This window comes from Fulmarus glacialis, unplaced genomic scaffold (assembly GCF_000690835.1).
Source record: "Fulmarus glacialis isolate BGI_N327 unplaced genomic scaffold, ASM69083v1 scaffold6740, whole genome shotgun sequence".
Classification (NCBI taxonomy): Eukaryota; Metazoa; Chordata; class Aves; order Procellariiformes; family Procellariidae; genus Fulmarus; species Fulmarus glacialis.
Genome location: NW_009189513.1, coordinates 109,368 through 129,341, shown reverse-complemented (window position 1 = coordinate 129,341; position 19,974 = coordinate 109,368). Strand labels below are relative to the sequence as shown.

The 19,974-nt window shown below is 35.4% G+C and overlaps 1 protein-coding gene across 1 annotated transcript in view; it reads left to right on the top strand.

The window, feature by feature from the left end:
- PHTF2 (putative homeodomain transcription factor 2) overlaps positions 1-18,292 on the top strand; it is a gene marked incomplete at its 5' end in the record, with an annotated part of 39,316 nt that extends 21,024 nt beyond the window's left edge. The window contains 8 exons of the mRNA XM_009582311.1: positions 1,302-1,430; positions 2,598-2,870; positions 3,936-4,067; positions 6,565-6,651; positions 7,655-7,810; positions 11,258-11,353; positions 15,232-15,357; positions 16,132-18,292. Coding sequence (XP_009580606.1) covers positions 1,302-1,430; positions 2,598-2,870; positions 3,936-4,067; positions 6,565-6,651; positions 7,655-7,810; positions 11,258-11,353; positions 15,232-15,357; positions 16,132-16,152 — 1,020 coding nt within the window. The remainder of the gene's footprint in view (positions 1-1,301; positions 1,431-2,597; positions 2,871-3,935; positions 4,068-6,564; positions 6,652-7,654; positions 7,811-11,257; positions 11,354-15,231; positions 15,358-16,131) is intronic.
- Positions 18,293-19,974: the final 1,682 nt, after the last annotated feature.

Sequence of the window (19,974 nt, the reverse complement as noted above, 5' to 3'; positions counted from 1 at the left end):
CCCCCAAACCCCCCCCAAAAGATAGCAATTTGGATTTCATGGAGTCTTTACTTTTTTATTTATTTTTAGTTCTTCTTGATTACATTCCATATAAACACTAAAATGGAAGCCTTACAATAGGGAGTTGAATTGCAGTATATGCATTGACTTTGTTTTTCTGCAGTTGAGTGTTTTTCTGTTTGATTGTAGATTGTGAATTTTTGAGTTTCAGCTCCTGGTGTTGATACTCCCTCTAGAGGGAGACCTTGGAAATCTGTGATTAAGAAAGTCCTGCAACTAATATTTGTGTTGTTTTAATAATATAAATCAATTTTTTTCATCCAATGGAAAAAAGGGAGATAATTGAGTACTTAGCAGACTCAGAGATTTCAGATAAATACTGATGAAGCAAGTAATAAAATAAAAAGCTTTACTTTTAATCAGTGATAAATTAATTTTAAAAAATAATATCACACCCCTCTCCTTACCCCCCACCCCTGCACCACCACTTCCAGTAGTTTGGTGCCCATAGTGCTAGGTGACCAGGCAGAGTAGAAAGCAATTTTAATCACCTGAATGGGAGAGGAATGAGACAGGGCTGGGGGAAGTCAAGAAGTGGCCGCAGCAGAACTTGTTGCCTCAACATTTTTCCAGATCCTTCAGCTCTCACTTGGCTTACTCTTTCGAGTAAAGGTGCCTCAGCCATAAGTGCGTTCAGTAGATTAGGCTGGGATTGCTTGGCTCTTGGAGCAGCATGTATTGATTAGACTCCTACCACTCTCTGAGTCTTGCCAGATACAGTTAGCATAGGGGGGCCTTTATCCACAACAAGGATTGTGAAGTACACAAATATCATTAAAAGCAAATAAAAAAACCTGTTTGCCTTGGGCTTAACCTGAGAAGAGTACTTTTCAGAATGTGAGGGGAAAAAAACAATAATCAGAAAAATAAAATATTCCATTAAACATGTGGCAAAATTGAAGATGGCTTATAAGTAGACCTTTGTTTTCATACCCCTCTCTTCCTTGATATGTTTGAGCAAAAAAGAAGCCAATTAATCCTCAACTACAATAACTCAATACTATTAGAAAATGAAGTATGGGGAAGGAGAGATCTCTCTACTCACAGCTATTTCTTGGAAAAGAAGTGGATGATTTTGAGGAATGTAGTTAACATATAGTAACATATAGTAGAAATAATTGCTATATAACAATAATTGTGTCTGTCTAAAGCGTTTTTTGGTCAGCAAATTGCTGACAAAGGCATATTGACACGACAATAGTTTTTTATCTCTGATGGAATGTATTCCTTGTCTTCCCCAGAGTCATTTGCCTTGGGTCCACAGTTTGAATCCAGGACTAGAAAAAATAAGTGCAATTGTATGGGAGGGTAATGACTGCAAGAAAGCTGATATGTCTGTGCTTGAAATCAGTGGTATGATAATGAACAGAGTGAGTATTCTTTTTACTTTATGCAAATATTGTATTTAGGACTCTAAGCACTACCAAAAAATAAGCTTGTTTTATGTTGGTTTTTTCCTTTTTTTTCCTTTTTTTTTTAAAGTATCTATTATTGACGTTATTGTTCCATGGCTTACATCGCTCTGATTTACTTGTTACTAACAGATGAAATAGCTACTTAATCTTAAGTGTTGGGACAATAAAATGTGTTTGCATTGTTAGGTGCTTACTAACATAGCCAACCTCTGTTTTATTGTTCCAAGGTGGTATATGCTGTGAATATTTTTATTTATCTCCTTGATTCTGATGAACAACTAATATGCTGGGTTAGGAGTATACATGAGTATTTGAATGCTAAAGTTAAGATTGGAAAAGAAAGCTTTCCTCTTTAGGAAACAAACATCTAAGAGGATGAGTGGGATGTCTCACTAGTCCTCCCTTCTTTTTCCTAGTACTCCTCTTCAAGAAACAGTTGGAAAAGCATTTAATTGATATTGTACTCTTTTTCAATATAGACAGCGTAGGCATTTTGTAGAGTTGAACATAAAGTCCTAGCATAGCTTAAGAAAACTATCGCTAATTCTGATAATTTGATACTTACCATCTCCAACTTGTTAAAAAGCAATGTATTCACAAACTTACTTCAGATCTCTGTACCTGACTCAGAGACAATACAGTTTTGGGTGCAATCCACAGTAGAAGTAAACTTAACAAAGCCATAGCCAGCACAATAGAACTCCAGTCCTGTCTGCACTGTGAACACTCTGATTCCTTTGAAAAACATACAACCTAAAAGCAAAACACAAATAGGAGTAACATACAGAATGTAAGGAACACAGTCTGGCACACTCTGCTAATTCAGCATTGAATGAATTTTTAATACAAGAATATGCACTGGAGTCTCTTAACTGCAATGTTATGTTGTTGTGTTTTTAAATGATTTGTCATATTTGGTTCCTGTGCATTAAGTGCTCTTTGAGGACTTCCTTTTTCTTAACAGTAAATTGTGAAGATGCTTCGTTGAAGGTTTCATATAACTTATCAGTTTATAAAGTGTTCTTTGTGATAGTAAGACAGTAACATTAATAATTTATTTATTGACTTAATTCCAAATTAATTCCAAAATTAAAAATGTACCTTGTTTTCTTTTGTTTTTAGGTGAACAGCTATATACCAGGAATTGGTTATCAGATTTTTGGAAACGTCATATCTTTAATCTTGGGTTTAATGCCATTTGTCTTTCGACTTTCCCAAGCTAAAGATTTGGAACAACTAGCTACACATTCTGCCACTGAACTTTGTTTGACTGCATTTGGATCAAATGGAGACACTCTGGTTCTCTCAATGGTTATTATAAGTTTTGTGGTCCGTGTGTCTCTAGTGTGGATTTTCTTTTTTCTGCTATGTGTAGCAGAGAGGACATATAAACAGGTACGAACAGCAAACCAAGAGGCTTCATCCAAAGCAAACAAGGTTTAGTGTTTGCATTTTTGTTGACTTTATGGATATTTTAAACTTGTTTTCTTTAGCGCACTATGATTCATAGATCAATGATGACAAATACTGCAGTGGGCTTACAGTTTAGGAGATGACTCAGTTGCAATGGACTGAAGTCTCTGTACAGTCTCTGTAGCTAAACCTTTTTTCCTGGAGAGCATTTCTGAGGGAAAACTTTTTCATCTTTTATTTCAGATTTCTGGCTCAATGCATTAACCCAGCTCTTAGTCATGTCCCAGTTTGTCTCAGTTTTCCCCAAGGAGAAGGAGTTTCAGTAAAAGAACTCTATAAATTTCCAGTTTGTTCCACCAGTGTGTTTCATTCAAAACCTTCAGTTTAATTCAAAACAGTTCAGTCCAGACCCTAGCCAAGAGCCCTGCCTGCTTTGCTGGTAGATCAGTCCCACGCTGGAGACCACGAGAGCTGCTATCTGAAGTAATACACCTGTTAATTTATTGCTTGTAATTGCAATTTAAACTTGTAAGACAGTATCAAAATCCCTTACAAGCTGCAGAGTATAGGTACTTACTGGTCTGCAAAAGAAAAAATTTTATACTTTCTTTTCTCAAATTATAGCCAAAATATGTGATTTAATACAGTAGAATAGAATTAACCGGCTTCTAATAATCATTTCTGTTGGAAGGAACTTCTGTGATACAGGCATTCTCTAATGCAAATGATTGGCAGGTTTGATTTTCTCCCAAATTTTAAGAGCATAGCAGATCTGTTGTCTGAAATTTGAAGAAAGGAAATCAGAGTGTAGCTAAATTTTGTCTATCATTAGAGTAGAATATGAAGACTTTTAAAACTTTTTAGTGTATCTCCTCTTTTTAGTAACATGCTACTCTTATTTCTGCACTATATTAACATATTTTAATTTACACAGATACAATGTACATTACTTTGACCTATTAAGTGAAGCTTTTTCTCCATTTTCTTTTTAGTGCCCTTGAAAATCAATTAACAATTAAAGTAATTTTTTTTTTTTCTTCTTTGCAGAGGCTACTTTTTGCCAAACTTTTTGGTCATCTAACATCTGCCAGGAGGGCAAGAAAATCGGAGGTTCCTCACTTCCGCTTGAAGAAAGTACAGAATATAAAAATGTGGCTTTCTCTCAGGTCCTATCTAAAGGTAAAATAATGTACATTTTTGCTACCGCTTTAATATAAAATATCTCATATGCTGTTGGTGGAAGGTTGGTATTCTACCCTGAATTTTTCCTCCTGTGCACTTACCCATTGGTACGCATGTGCCCTATACGCTTCATTTTAGCGACCCTGGGTCAGCAGTGTCTGCAGGCAGCCAGACTGTGAGACAGTAAATGTCTAGTTTTTACCTTGGAGTAAAGTATGAGTGTGTTCAGAGCTGGAGTCTTGTCTTACTAATGCTAGCAGAAAAGTCTCTCAGGTGAATATTTTGGGTAAAAATGACCACTTGTAGTATAATACATGCAATATCTTATTGTAAGGGCCTCGACAGTTAGTGTCATTAACACAGAAGGAATTTATGAAGCAAGGCAGTTTATGTGCATATTTGTGCTGTGAATGTATACGTGCCAGGTGAAGCTAGAAATTATGCCCAAGTATTATCTGTAAGACATTCCAATACCTCTATTGTATGTTCAGCTTGTCTTTGAGTAATCTCCTTATATCTCTCTAATGATCTTTTCAAGCCAGAGCATTTCAATGATTCTTTGTGAAAGGATCCATATTATCTAACTCAGGGTTGGTTTTTTGGTTGCTGCCCCCCCCCCAAGTTTTTTTCCATTTTTCTCTCTGTGTTAGGTAATTCAACTCAGATGAAGGCAGGTTTTTCCCTGTTTGGTTTCTATAGAGCCAGTTTTTTGGTGAACAGCAACTGACAATCTCTTATTAGTGGTGGTAATCCCCTTATTTGCATCTATACTTCTTTCCAACAGCAATTAAGAAAGGTTAGATGAAATCTGCTATCAGTAGTTTTTAGAAGTAGGTAGAGGATTATGAAAACATAAAGAAGTTATGGTGTGGAGACTGGGGAGTATGGAAAGCAGAAACTATAAGCAGGCAAAATTTTTAATGTAAAGCACAATCTTAAATTTGAAAAATGTATCATTTTAAGAGGAATTGAGGCGATTCATTTACAACAACCCTTGTGTTATGCAAGTATCTGTTGGGGAAGTTGTAAAAAAGAGGTACCCTTTAAATTTTGCATTTGAGAGACTTGTATCTTTTTCCTTGTAGTCTGTAATGTGTTGCTGGGTGGGAGGAAAGGAAGATAACATCACTTGGACAATAGAATGTAGTTTTGATGCTTTAAAGACTGCATATGGTAGCATTGTTGTGGAGAGAGTGTCTTGCCGCTTTTCCTCACAACCACATCTATATATTCCACCTTTTCTTATGCCACCAGAAGCATTTGTATAATTATGTGGCTAAGAAAAAAGCAGTCAGGGAGTGGTCAGAGGCAGGTGCATAGGGAACTGACCCAACTGAAAAATAACCAGTCAAGAACAGTTGTTTTCGCCTCCATCTGTTGCTTTACTTGGTTCCCTGGGCAGCCCTGTAATGCCTGTGCTAGCACAAGAAAAGGAATGGAGACAAGCAGCTAAGGAGCAGGGCTGCCTTCCCGCAGTGGTGCTGCTGGCATATACTGGCATAGCATTTGTCCAAAATACACTTGCATATTACCTGTCTGTATATGTGTCCACTTGTGAAGATGTGAGCTGGGGTATATGCTCATCTCAAGTCTTGCACAGGCAAAACACTCTGGCTCAGAATAGAAGTAGTGCATGCATACCTGCAGTAGTAATTTGCACTTAATTTTTTTTCAGTAGTTAAGCTTCCTATCTCTTTCTCCAAGTTCCAAGGTTATATCTTGCATATGTACACCTCCCATTCTTCTCATGTTTATACAATTAGTAGCATGTCTGGAGAACAAAGTTGAGAAATAAATGTCTGTTATAACCTGTACATGTTTCAATGCAGCACAGGATGTTTAATTCTTTAATTAAAAGAAATGAGGAAAAAGCTCGGTGGATAGAAACATTTCATTGTACCAGTAAGCAAGAAAAAAATGGTTGAAAACAGTGAGGTTGCACCTTTCAAGACAAGTGTGTTTATTCCCCAGTTTTCCTTCTTGTTCTGGGGGAGACATTATATTATTGCACCTACCACAATGGGACAGTGATTTACAGCTACAATTGTTGTGTGTCAAAAAGAGGCAAGTAATGGAAAATATCGACCATGTGAAATCACATCTTGATATCCTGTTGCTATCTGGTGTCCAAAAATCTTTTGTTAGCACTGGTTTAATACTTGGGGTTAAAGCCTAGTGCCACATTGAATTTGTTATGTCAGGGAATGCTGCCTAAATTAAAGTTACTTCACATCATGAAGGAGCTGACTGAACAAGTGGTGAATATTTTCTCATAGTTATCTTTAAATGCTTGCATCTGAATTAATCTCACATGCCTTTAGGGGTATTCAAATGTAGTGATATTAGGATCTAATATGGTGTTTGGAACTTAGATTGCCAAATTGCGAGCCATGATGAAACATAGGTTCAAGGTGTGAATCTAACTGGATATGCTAAGTATCAACGCTGGTTGGGTAGGTTTTCACTCACATATATGCATATCCTTTATTTTCAGCGTCGAGGTCCTCAACGCTCAGTTGATGTAATAGTTTCATCTGCTTTCCTACTGACTATCTCAGTTGTGTTTATCTGTTGTGCACAGGTGAGGAAATCTTACTTGTATAGAAACAGCCATGACTTAAATAGTTTTAAAAATAATTTTGAGTGCCTTTTGCATGGTGATTCCTATTAAGTTAAAAGACCACAGTGAAAAATTAGTTACAGCTTTTCAGAAGGTTAAGCTCCATTTTGTATTGTTTATTTTTTCTACTTTAGAGTATTACTCTGTAAGAGCTAAAGAAACTTACTGATAGCGTAATTCCTAACGTGATTTTTTTTTTTTTTTTTTAAATCTGTGTCCTCTTTCATTTTCCATCGTGGATTTTGGAACACAGTTTTTTTTTTTCCCTAACATTTTGCATCAAAACACAGTTTTGCAAAGACAGTTGGGATTGACCTTGGTTGATGATTTTTGTGAGAAACAAGATTGTTGGCTATATTAGCCTGCCCTCTAGTGGAATATCTTTTAGTAAGCAAATCTATGTTTAAAGACGATTTTTACTGCTTAAGATTTTTCCTTGAGCTTCTGTTTCAGAATACAGGGAAGCTTCTGAACGGCTTCTGGTTGTATTTTTTTCCCACTTTCTTCCCTAGTTAATGCTAATGTGTTTTCCTGGTAGCTAACTATAAATATTTTAATAAGAATATAATTTAGCAGTAACTCTGCTTGGATTCAATTTTCTATATAATTCAGTACATTTGAGGGTATATTTTGGTTTTTTATCCCACGTAGTGTCTTTGCAAGTTTGAACACGAGTTTAAAATTGTCTCAGAGTGTATATTTTTCTTCTATTGCTTTAGGGATATGAAAAAATATGTGTCTAAATTCTGATTGAGCATTTCAGAGCATATCTTTTCTCAAACCTCATATCTTTGACACAGTGTTGATTTTAAATTAAAAAATCTTTTATGCTTAAAATCAATCCATATAGTTATTACTGGGAAATTTTTCTTGGAGTTGGGGAGATACGTAATTATTTTCTTATGTTGTAATGTAATTATTACTTTGAATTAAATTTTGATTTTTTTTTCTCTTTTGTTTTCAGCTGCTTCACATGCATGAGATCTTCCTTGATTGTCACTACAATTGGGAACTCGTAATTTGGTGCATTTCACTAACTCTTTTTCTCTTAAGATTTGTTACTCTTGGATCTGAAACAAGTAAAAAGTACAGCAATACCTCAATATTACTTACTGAGCAGGTGAGAATTTGTATAGACCTATATTTTTATATCTAAACAAGTCATTCACCTGGTAGGTCTCAGGCATGCATTTTAGATGTATTAAAATAGTCTGAATTAGGGAGTTAATTATGGTGTAGTGAAACAACACTTTACAACCTGAAGTTCAATTTCTGAGAGAAGTGTGTGACTTTGTTTAGAAGTTGTATGGAACATTGAGATGGCCATATCCCAATTTCTCTTTAAGTGAGCAGGCTTAGAGATATCAGTATATGTCATTTGATATAATTAAAGATCTGACAGAACACAAATATAAAAAGTAGCTTTTAAACAGGAAAAAGAAACCTGAACTCTTGAAGTGTTGAATGGGAGAGTAAAAGATTTGAAAACAACCTTACCCTCTGCAAGGTGGGTCACTGTTTCCCAGTCCAATAATTTTGACTGCTAGGTTGCGTGGATTACATATAGTCTCCTCTAGACTCCTTGGAAACTTTTTCTTTCAGTCATCTGTCAAGCTTGGCTTTGGGTCTATACTTTTCTTCTCAGGAATGTTATAGTCTGTGTTTGTACTGCAAACTTCCATCTCTGCTCTGCCTGGCGCTGCTGATAGTTTTCCGAGCTAAGCATGTTCAGTTAGTGTTAGGTAAGAAGCAATCTCTGCTCAGAGAAGTTTCACACTGGTGCAAAACACAGCATTCAGGACAAGGTAAATAGACAGTTCAAGAAATATTCACAGGTTGTCTACAGGGAATGTGTTCAAGTTGGAGAATAAAATCTTCCAAACGGAGTCTCCCAAAGTCAGGATGTGAAGGTTATGACAGATAGTATAATGACTGCTTACATATTTTGCTCAATAAGAATTCATTCTGTCTTTACTGAAGATGATGAGGCTAGACACTAAGACAGACTGTCGATTGTCCTGAATGCTGTGTTTTGAACCAGTGTGAAACCTCTCAGAGTTCCTGAGCCCAGAGCGCTTTGCATTGTTCTGTTGATCCTCAGAGTACGAATAGCCTAATGTCCCAGTGAAGTTTGTGTCCTCTGTTTCTGGAATGAAAATGGAGGAAAATGTTTGGGATAAGGATTGGGAAAAAATGCAGAGAGCACGGTGAGAGAGAGAGAGAGACAGAATGTCAAGCCTTTGTTTTGCTTTCATAGCTTTCTATACTATGCTCTTAATGAGAGTCAGTGTTTGAACATTTTAAGCCAGCATGGACCTTGAAGAAAGCACGCTCTCTATGTCCCCAGAACTTTAAAAAGAAAAAAAAAAAAAAAAAAAATCAGAAAGTGCTATGTCACCAGACACTTAGCTTTGTATTGAATTCAGCTTATCCTGTTACAAGTCATTTCCCTCAAAAATGCCTGAAAGCTTTATGAAATGAAAACCACAATAGAATTCACAATTGTTTCTCAGAAAATAAAAAGGATACACGTCACCCTGGGTAGAACTCATTTTGGACTTGTTTCACATACTAGCTGGATACCACAGCATATTTACAGTGTTCTTGAGGCAGACTCATAAAAGTCTGACATTTTGGCTTTTCATGAGAGACCAAGTCTAAACAATTGACTGACACTCACTTGATCTAAAAAAGCACATCTGAACTGGTGTCCTTGAAAATTGCACATTGGTGTTATTAGGCTTACTGAGAAGAGAATGAAGCTTTAAAACAAACAAAAAACTACAACAAAAAACCCAAAAGGACAAACAAGCCTCAAGCCCCAGATTCAATTTAAATGCTTCACAGATAAGATGAAATTGCGAATTCTACTTTCTGTTGGCAAAGTTCCAGCCACTTCTGTGTGCTTTATATTCAACCTATGGATTTAGTGATTAGGAGTCATGATGGGAAACTAAAAGATCAATCATTATACATCAAGGGATTTTTTGACTGTATGCTGTTTGCCTGTAATTTTTCAAGTCCTTCTGAAAGTATTTTTAATTGGTCTTGTAAATTAAGTGCCTCAGTGGTTCCTTGTTGAGTAAAATACAACGTATGGTTTGATCAAGGTTGTCATCTTGCCAGTTTCAAGTCTCAGAATAGGTATGGTAGATGGCTGTGCATATGCACATTCAAACTCCCCTCCTGATTCAAAGTTTGTTATTGAATGTTGATTTTTTTCATAAATTAATGAAATCATAATAACTGTTAAAAGAGATTTGAACCTTCCTGGGGTTTATTACCTACCATTTTTTCAGAGTTGCTAAATAGAGCCTTTATTCTTAGTTTATTCCTGTTTATAAACACTTCAATTGTTGAAATCAGTAATTTTATATTTAAAGACTGGAATATCTTTGCCTCTAAAAGCATAACTTACTTTAAAATGAAATTGATAGTTCAGGAGCTTAATATGCCTTGGAATCTATTAGGCATTGTTTTTGATTTTTAACTTGTATAAGAAGCTTACGGTGACCTTTTTAGGGAGATCTGATAATATTCAGTTACTTTGCTTAGATGTCTGTGGCCCTTATTTCAATAGCCACCTTACAACAAGGTGGTTAAATATATCGTAGCATCATATAGCATCACTTCCTTTCCGCAACTTTGCTTCTGTAGCTTGGTAAGAGTCTCTGTCATCTGAAGGACTACTTCAGCATGTTGCTAGATTGTTCATTTTTTATTTGTTGGAAGGTCATCATCCTAAAATAAAAAGTTCACGGCTTTTCAATATATTTGTGCTTTGATTTGCTGTTGTTACGCAACAAAAAAGAAGAACTACCCTTTGTCTGGTCTAGGATATCGAAGATAGGTCATTTGAGAGAATGAAAGGTGACGTTTCAAAATTGCTAGAAGGCAAAAAGAGAGCTAATTTGTACTGTTAACTAAACATTCTCAGAAACAGTGACTTAAAGTTTGGATCACAGAAGTTGTTGAAATGATCAATATACTGTTCTTCTACAGCAATGAAGAGTTTAATAATTTTTCAAATATTTCTAGGCACTGGAAAGATTGATTTTCAGCACTCAAGGTGCTCCTGAAGTACTCAATTATACTAAAATATTTTAAAAGAAATTGCACTTTTGCAGAATTACGTTTTAGCATTTCAGTCTATTCAATAGCTTTTGGGGATGCTAAGCCTTATAAGGTCCGCATACAAGTATAAAAACCTTCTGGAAATGAATTGACAAACCTCAGGCAATTATTGAAGGAGGAAAACAAAATTATGCAAACCTTACATATGTGGTGTTTTTTCTTGCCTAATTTGTAGATTACACTAAACTTTAAAGTTGGTGCTATAATAGTGTCAAATGTATTTTGTTATATCATAAAACATTGTATTTTCCTATGGTACTGAGCCAGTATTTGTTCTTAAAAAGGAAGCAAAAATTTTGCTTGCTTGCAGAAATGTCATTGCTGTTCTATCATATGGCTGCTGAGTAATCACTTCATTTTTTTATTAAATATTTCCAAATGAATTCCTTTAAATTCTGAATAAGTGGTGATACTTGTATTTTATTTAAATTAGATAAACTTGTACTTGAAAATGGAGAAAAAGCCTAATAAGAAGGAGGAACTGACACTAGTGAACAATGTTTTAAAACTTGCTACTAAGTTATTGAAGGTAAGAATTAAAATAGTATTACCATATTATATATAACTAGGAAGCAGAATAGATTACTTAATGAGTCACTCACTGCAGGCAGTACAGTATGCTTTGGTTTAAATCTGCTAACTCTTTCACTGCGATGCTGCTTGTTCAAACACTACAGTCTGTTATGTTGCTATCATTGTGGATTACAAATTATTATTATATACAATAAGTTTTATTCTTTAACAGTATATGAGCAGTGTGAGAGAAGGTACTTCAGGATGGACAGGATGATGAAATAAATGATGTAATTTTTTTTGACTGTTTTGAGTGTTGATATCTGTTTCTAGTAATAAGCTGCTGGAAGATTTTTATTCTTCCACAAAAATAATTCCTCTTAAAAACTGTCGATGGTTAGCGTTTCAGATTAAAACTGGATTATACTTATGTCTTCTTTACTTACTGTCATAGAAGAATCCTTTTGGAAGACAGAGAGAAATTGTTACATAGGTCCATTTATAAGTGAATTAAAGATACGGATTTCATTTAATGTAATTCAAATATTTAAGTCAGCTGTGCCCTTGAACTATTTGGCAATTTTTTTTTTTTAGTGGAATTTTGCTGATTAGTAGAAGAGTTTTTTGCTTATGCAATGTTATCCTGTTTGCCAGCTAACTGTATTTCGTGGGTAGAAGATATTTCTTCATGGCGAGAGAACATGAATTTTTTTATTACTTCCCATTTCTAGAATTCTGCAGAAGAAAAATTATCTTACTTTCACTTACTTGGAGCTAGATCATGGACATGCTTAGGGCTTTTTTAAAGTCGTTGTTATTATTGTTATTATTAACAAAGCAGTGGTTGAGGTTCTCAGGAAGACACATTTGATCCTAAATTGCCTCTGCTGAGTTCTTGTGTTCTTTCAAACTCACAAATCTGTCATAATTTGGGAAGCAAGCTGTTTTGTTCTTTCACTTGTCTGGGAGCTTAATTCTTGCTCCAGAAACGTCTCATTCTCATGTCTCTTCAGACTGAACATTTCCCTAATCCAAAACTTACTTAAGGGTTACCTGAATGCCAAATAACAGTGATGAATTTAACACTTGAAAAACTTTTTTTTATTTGAGGTTTGGCTTTTATGAACAAATAAGGTCAATTAGATCTATGTAGTATTCCTTATGTGTTTTTACACTAAAATTAACAGTATATAACTTGTAATTGACTAAAGTGGGCTTTCAAAGAAGAAGCCAGTCCTGACACTACAAAAACCAAATTCATGACTTGCCTCCCCACCTCCCTTGGCATGGTGTTTCACTTTCTGTTAATCACTTCTGCTGTTGTGTAAACTATTTTTAAATTAAATTTGTCTAGCTTCAGCTTTCAGTATTCAGATCTTGTTATACATTCTGCTGTTATGGTAAAGTTCTTAAAGAGATGCTGCCGATTTGTTTTTCTTGGGTTCAGAAGTAAGGTAACAACAGTATTTTGGTTTCTCCTTCAGGGAATCAACTTCTTCATTTAGTCCAAGATAGAGTGGTCATGTAGAACAGTTCCCCAGGAATGACTTGCAAATGTAGAAGTATTTTCCTCCCCCTCAGATAAATTTCCTTTAATCCACGCACCCCTCCCACCATGTTTGAGTATAGCACAACTGATAATGATTCCATGTGCAGCGATCCCCATCGGTAGAGAGAATGGCTGGATTATCATACAGTAAACCTGAACCATATCTTTCAATGCCTCTATACCTTTCCTCTGCAGTCAGGAAAATTCAAGCCTATTAAGAGAAACAATTGGGGTTTTTTGCGTATAGTGGTGCTTTAAGACCTTGCTGCCTCATTCTACCACACATTGAATTCTGGCCATTTACCCTGTTGATTCCTGTGCGCCAAGGAGCATTTCAAAAAATGAAGCTTAAACTCTCTTTGATCTAGCCAGCTAGTAGCTGAGATGATGGAGTATTTCTTCTAGTCAGCTGAGTAATTCTCCCCACCAGCACACCTTTAACAGTGCGTGTGGTTCCCTCATCTCAAAAAAAGTACGCAGCACTTTCCGTGAGAGGACTGACGGAGTCAGCAAGGACTCAAAGCTGACAAAGCAACAACTTAAGTTGGGAGTTATGGTACAGCGATATGGCGAGCCTGGCTAAGCCAGTTATTGACTGTATCTCTTGGTATAAGAATAAGGGACCGCAGAACTTTTAGGACCTGGTTTTGGAACAAACAAAAGGAAGTATTCTCTGTGCATCAGGTAGCAGACTTGTGCAATTGTTGGTCAAAGGACACTGTGGATGCAGAAGGGTTATCTGGATTCAAGGAGAAACTGGGCAAGTAGACCAGACAAAGCACAACAGATTCAGGGTATCTCATGAGTTGAAATGTTTGTGTGCTGTGAGAACGTAGGTAGGGTGAGAAGTAGCTGCTGTTAGTGGCAGGATGCTGATCAACCCTTGATCTCATTCACTTCAGTCTTTTTCATGCTTTTCTCAGGGTTTTCAAAAAAATGTTAATGTTTACTCTCTCCAGAAATGTATCAACTGACACGGCCTTTCCAAGAGGGAACTTGGCTTTTGTGGCACAAATCCCAGACCCAGGCCATCACTTAGTTACTGTGAGAACGTGCCCAAAAGTGAGATGGGATTTCCAAGCGACCTAGTATGAGCTTTAAATGAATTCTTGGTAGTTAGTGATCAACGCAATTACTTATTTCATGCCCAGTAGCTAAATGGGGTTGGTTTTTTTTTTTTTCAATTTGGTTTTCGATGTTTTTGGTCCTTAAGCTTTTACTGAAGACTATATTATGTTGAATATTCTTTCTATTTTCTTACTCCCAAAATTGGTAAGATGAATCCAAAATCTAAAAACTTTTTTCTTGAAGAATTTCTCTGCTGTTCTTCTCAGAATCATGTCTTTTATATCTTTTGTATTTGCAGCAGAGTTTTATACCACATTACATCTAAATGAAAAGGCTGTTCATTCTTATTTCACCTCTTTTGAAAGAAGAGTCAGAGCTTTGAAATTCTTCTTCATTAAAAAAGGGTTTATAAGGCCTTGTTCAAGGCCCAGGGAGTAATGCAGGAGAGGGATGAACATGAATTTAAAGCTAGAAAATATAAATGACCAAAGCAGTGATAGTTTTTATACTTTATGTAATCCACTCTTATATTTTAAAACTTTTTTTCTTTATTTATTTGACATATTTCTAGGCCAGAAAAGTTTGGGTGACTTTATTCACACACCGCTAATTGAAAATTGGTGAAATAGCCTCTTTGTTCAAGTTTTGTTGCAGATTAAATTTGGTGGATTTTTTGATCCTTGCAATAAAAAAAAAAAGTAAAATATTGGCAGTTAAATGGTTATTAGTATTTTTTGCCTTTATCTTCCTTTTCTGGCTATGTTAATCAGTAATTATTCCCAAAATTAATGGAAAAAGAGGGGAATTGCATTAGGAAAGACATTTCTGTTAATTTTTCATAGTAGTGAGGTAGCCTTCTGTCACTGTGGAAAATCTTTCTTTTCTTGTTTTTTGTGGTTCCGCTGTCTGTCAGCTCTTTTAACACTGAAGGTGATTTCTGGAAAATTATAAGGAATTCTAAAATGATGGCACCTTGGTGCCAGGAAAACTAGCTCTCTATTTTCCTGGCTCTGTGAGCAAATTGGTAGATGCTCTAGATAGGTAGCCTCCAATTTTTTGAAGGGTTATTTAGACACTAGAAGTCAACAGTCAATTAATGTGATGGGTATTTTCTTGCACCTTGTTTTTTATATGCAGAAGAATAGGAGAATGAATGTTTTACTCCACTGTGACTTGAAGACTTCCTGAACTATCTAATATTGCTCAATACATATCTGAACAAAAACCCTTTTGTGTAATTTTTGCTTTTTAATGATGTCATTATTTTGCATTACTAGGAACTGGATAGTCCCTTTAGGTTATATGGGCTTACAATGAATCCACTGCTTTATAATATCACGCAAGTTGTCATCCTGTCAGCTGTTTCTGGTGTCATCAGTGACTTGCTTGGATTTAATCTAAAGGTAACTGCTTGATAAGCATCCTTTTTTTCACCATGGCGTTCAGAATGTTATGATAGATGGATCATACATTGTAGCCTAATGAATTCTTAACTGTATTAACTAGAAGATTTATTGTTTGAAAATGGTTATGAAATTTAAGCTATATCAGAAGAGTAGTGATGTATTTGTCAAAGCAGCCCTTTTAACAGTTTTTTGCATTTTTGTGGCTTTCTAACTTCATTTAAGACATAATTACGAAGAATTCTTAGACATAAATACAGGGACATTCACACACATAAGTACAAGACTTTATTCAATTTTTCTTCATATCCCAGATTTGATTACTCTCTTGAATTCCTCACTGTTGACTTTGTAGCTCTTTAAGGGATACAGAAAGATGCAAGCTATCCTTGTCTTGCACTGCAGTAAAGTATTACAGTAGGTACAGTATTACCGTGACCAATCTTGCAGTGTCATTTTGTCATGGCTGAAGGACTATCTTGTAAGGTCCTACTCTCTGGTCCCCTCTGAACTACAAACTCTGGAAACTATTTCAAAATCCAGGTTATGAGGCGCGTTAGTTTCCACAAGGTTGTAGCACAAACCCCTTAAATTGGCCACTGAGTTTGCTTACGTCTACCCATTTATTAAAAGTAAATGAATGTAAAATTTATTTTGTGTATCATAGAATATGCAGCAAATGCAATAAGAAAAAAAATGTGGTGGTATTGCAGTTCTGGTAAACAGAAAACTGAGATGAGAAATAATGTTGATTTACTGCTCTGACTTTTCCAGCTCTGGAAGATCAAATCTTGACAATATATAAAGAAGATGAGATAACACAGTGTTATAGAAAAGCTCATTGATTGACAAAACTGCCTCAAAGCAGCCACTGAATCTGTATTTCAGATGCTACAACCTCTTCAAGGATGTCGTTTGGAAAATTGAAGTGTTTACATCTGTCTGTCTTGTGCAATCTTTGTATTTATTTCATCTTCTCACTGTTTTATGCTCATTTTAGTTGACATTTATATTTTATTTTATTTGTGTTTAGTTTTGGAAAGGGTCAGATTTGGGAAGGGTCAAAAACTGTGTGTCTGAGAACTTGAAATCCTGGAAATTGATTACACTAAATTACAATATCTGTTGTTAAAGCTGAAGCCGACACTGAACATTTTTAGTTACAGTAATGCTATATGGAAGTCATTTGATTTTTTTATAGCATGGTAAAATTGCTTAGAATATTTCATTTGCACCAATCATTTATGAGGACAACATAACATCAATAGATGTTTGGTTGCAATAGAAAAGTGAGACATACACAAAAAATAAAGTACTGACAATACAGTATTACAGGTAGCAGAAATATTTTATATTACTATTAGAGGCAAGTGGGAATTTTTAATATTTTGAGTAATTCCAGGATCTAAACTCATATAGGCTGCAGTTTAAATATCCTGGGATATTAATAAGGTATTATATAACAAGTCAACAAGTGCTCTTTGATAACACTTTTATTAGAGCAATAATTGTAAATGGTTACCATGTTGTATGATATTTTGATAAAATTAAATACTGTATTTATTTGAAATACTGGGCTGTTCTGCGCAGCTCTGACTGTGCATGCTCAATATGTGCACTTTTTATTGTTACTTTTAATGAGAAACTTTATATATATACATACAAATGTATATTAATTGGAATATATTATGGTGAACTATGGAGCAGTATATATTATATGTTGAAGTTGAATATTTAAACAAGCGAAAGATTTACTGGTGAAAGGAATGCTATGCCTGAGCATAAGATAGATAGATGCTCTCCTTTTGTACACTATAGTATATGCCATTCATACCACATTGAAGTTTAAGAACAGTTAAACGCAGAAAACAAATTCCTCTGGTGAGCAGCGGAACTCACGAAGCCTGGTATTCGGCAGATTTGTGTCTTCAGATAGCCTCCTTTCCTGCCATTCCTCCCCAGCAGGGGTTGTTCCCTAGCACTTTCCCGGCTGGGGTTTCCCACCTCTCCCTCTGCCTTCTATCCCTGCCTCCCTCATGGACCAGTCATGCTGACTCGTGGTTCTTCAGTGTGACAAAAATAGATGTTCACCCGTGTAGAATTAAGTTACTTGGAGCAAACTTTCTATCTACAAATTATTTTGGGAGGATTAATATCACCAGGCGCAAATATTCTTACATTTTATGTTTCTAAAATAGTGGCTTCATGCTGAGAAATGACAAGTAATTAGGTGACAAGAGTCTGGACATTGCACTATGTTTGCTAATCTTCAGAATCTTTAAAGATTTGAGGTAATGTATCTTAAACTTATGTGGTATAAAAATATTTTTATATATAAAGCAACACAAACAAGCATTTTGTATTTTATTTGCCTCTGTACTAATGTTTAATACTGACCAAAGTGCATTCTGGTTTTTGAAAGAATGTATTACTGGAGCTTTAAGAACATACTATATTTAGTTTCTCATGTGAAAACTTCAGCTGCATCTGATCTGTTTCTTCTTTCTCTGTTGTTTGATGTTGGGATTGTTTTTAAAAAGTAAGTACATTTTATACACAGTTTTTTCCAAATTATGGTACAGACCTACACAGAACTTAATTTTGCACAAAATATATTTTAAGAAAAAAAAGTACAGCAGGAGTTCTATGGGTGATAAAAGATAAGGCTATTGCTTTTTACAGCCTGTCACTATTACAAAACCATTCTTTACTCTGGAATGGAATTATTTTTAGAAATGGTGAATATGCAGCTTTCATTACCTTTAAAAAAAAAAAGGGAGAGAGGGAGAACATTGCGGTTTCGGTTGAAGGTGAAATTAGTTTAACCATGTATACCTCAGCAACTAGCACTGTGCTGGATTGTTGCACTAACAAATGGCGGCTTGGCGAGAGTAAAAGATTTGTGAAATGAAATTTAAAAACCTTTGTTTGCTACCATTAGGTATATTCATTATGTTAAAAATGGGAGAGGTTTATTCTCCATCCCTCAATATGGAAAGTCCAGTATGAGAATAGAGGCAAGTAGAAATATGGCAGATCTTGCGTGTTAACTGTTACTTTTTGCCACGTGTTTTGTAACTGAAAGTGTGATCAGGCTTGGAATAAAGCTTTCTATGGTTGATGGTAAAAAAGAAAAAAAAAACAATGCGGTGAGCTATGTCTTTTAGTAATGTCCAGCATATTTCTGAGTCTGCCTGTTTTGATTTAAATCCATATATTCTATTTAAATTAAAGCATATTTGGGAGAGAAATGCTGCACATGGAATGCAAATGCTGGTTGTCAAAATTGCACTTTATTGCAAGAACACAAACTTTCAGATACTTTTAGTTATGCAAAGTAGTTTTATTTTATTACGACTATTGGACATGCAGCTGCCAAATAAGTGTTTCTATTTGAAAAATATTGAAACAGAATTCAGTCTTATTTCACCAGGATTTAAGGGATTAATTTCCATCACCATTTTGACTGTTTCGTTATGTCACAAGATACACTTCCATGTAAAAATCAAAATACAAGCAAACTAAAGTACTTACTGAAATCAAAGTGAAATGTTTCAATAACATGTTATGGAATATTTGGACAGAATTAATGTGCGATAACTTATGTATTTTATCTATTTGTTTACTCATTAGTGAAATATTTTCTAACAGAAAACTGTTCTATTAACAGCTCTCAAACACCCATTTTTATTAGCTTAATTTTGGCTTTTCCAAATCTTGGTCTTTAGATTTTAAACATGTTCTGCTAGTGGTATCCCCATGACCACTGACTACTGGGAAGTAGGTTACACTCCACATTTGTGTTCATTTGCTCACTTTCTAAACTTACTCTAAATGTAGGCTATTTACAATTTAAGATTTCTTTTGATGGTCATGAAAGACGCTACATACGTTGAGAAATTAGCATTTTCTGAGAGACATTCTTTTTAACATCCATCTCTAGGTGACACCTTAGTGTGCCAGAATTCTTAGATGTTGCCAGAAAATGTTATGCATAGTGCAAGTTTCCTCTGTCCAGACGACATCTATGTCTTCCAAAATAGCTATGGAGCTGAAGATGATAGGATCTGACCGATACATTGTTGCTTACTGTCTTGCTTCGGATCGTGTCCCATTTTTATCAATCCTGACCTTCTTAAAACTGTCCCATCCAATAGAAAATCCTACATGGAATCTAAGCAGCTGTCAGTGTTCAGGCACAAATTCAGCATATGCTGAATATGTCCTCTGCCTTACACCGGTTGTTATGATTGGGGAATCCTGGTACCTCCTAAAGAGAGAGTTGTATTTCCACAGCTCATAGCATGGAGCTAAATTTACATGTGCCACATCTGGAATCTCAAGGGATACAAGAATTTTCAGGAAACCACAGAAGTGAGTTTTAAGAGGTTTTATCTGTGTGCTACTTGCTTAATATACAATTGCAAACCTATTTGTAAACCTACTTTCTCTGGTAGGCTCCAGTGAGCCACCCAGTGTGTAGATAAAATGTATTGCAAAAAGAAAAAACTAATTTTACAACCCTTTTCTTGCAAAGTTACAGTGTTACCTCAGCCTGGTATATGCCAGAATAGAACAGTGTAAGTTAAAACAAAGCACAGACGAAATGCAGAAAGG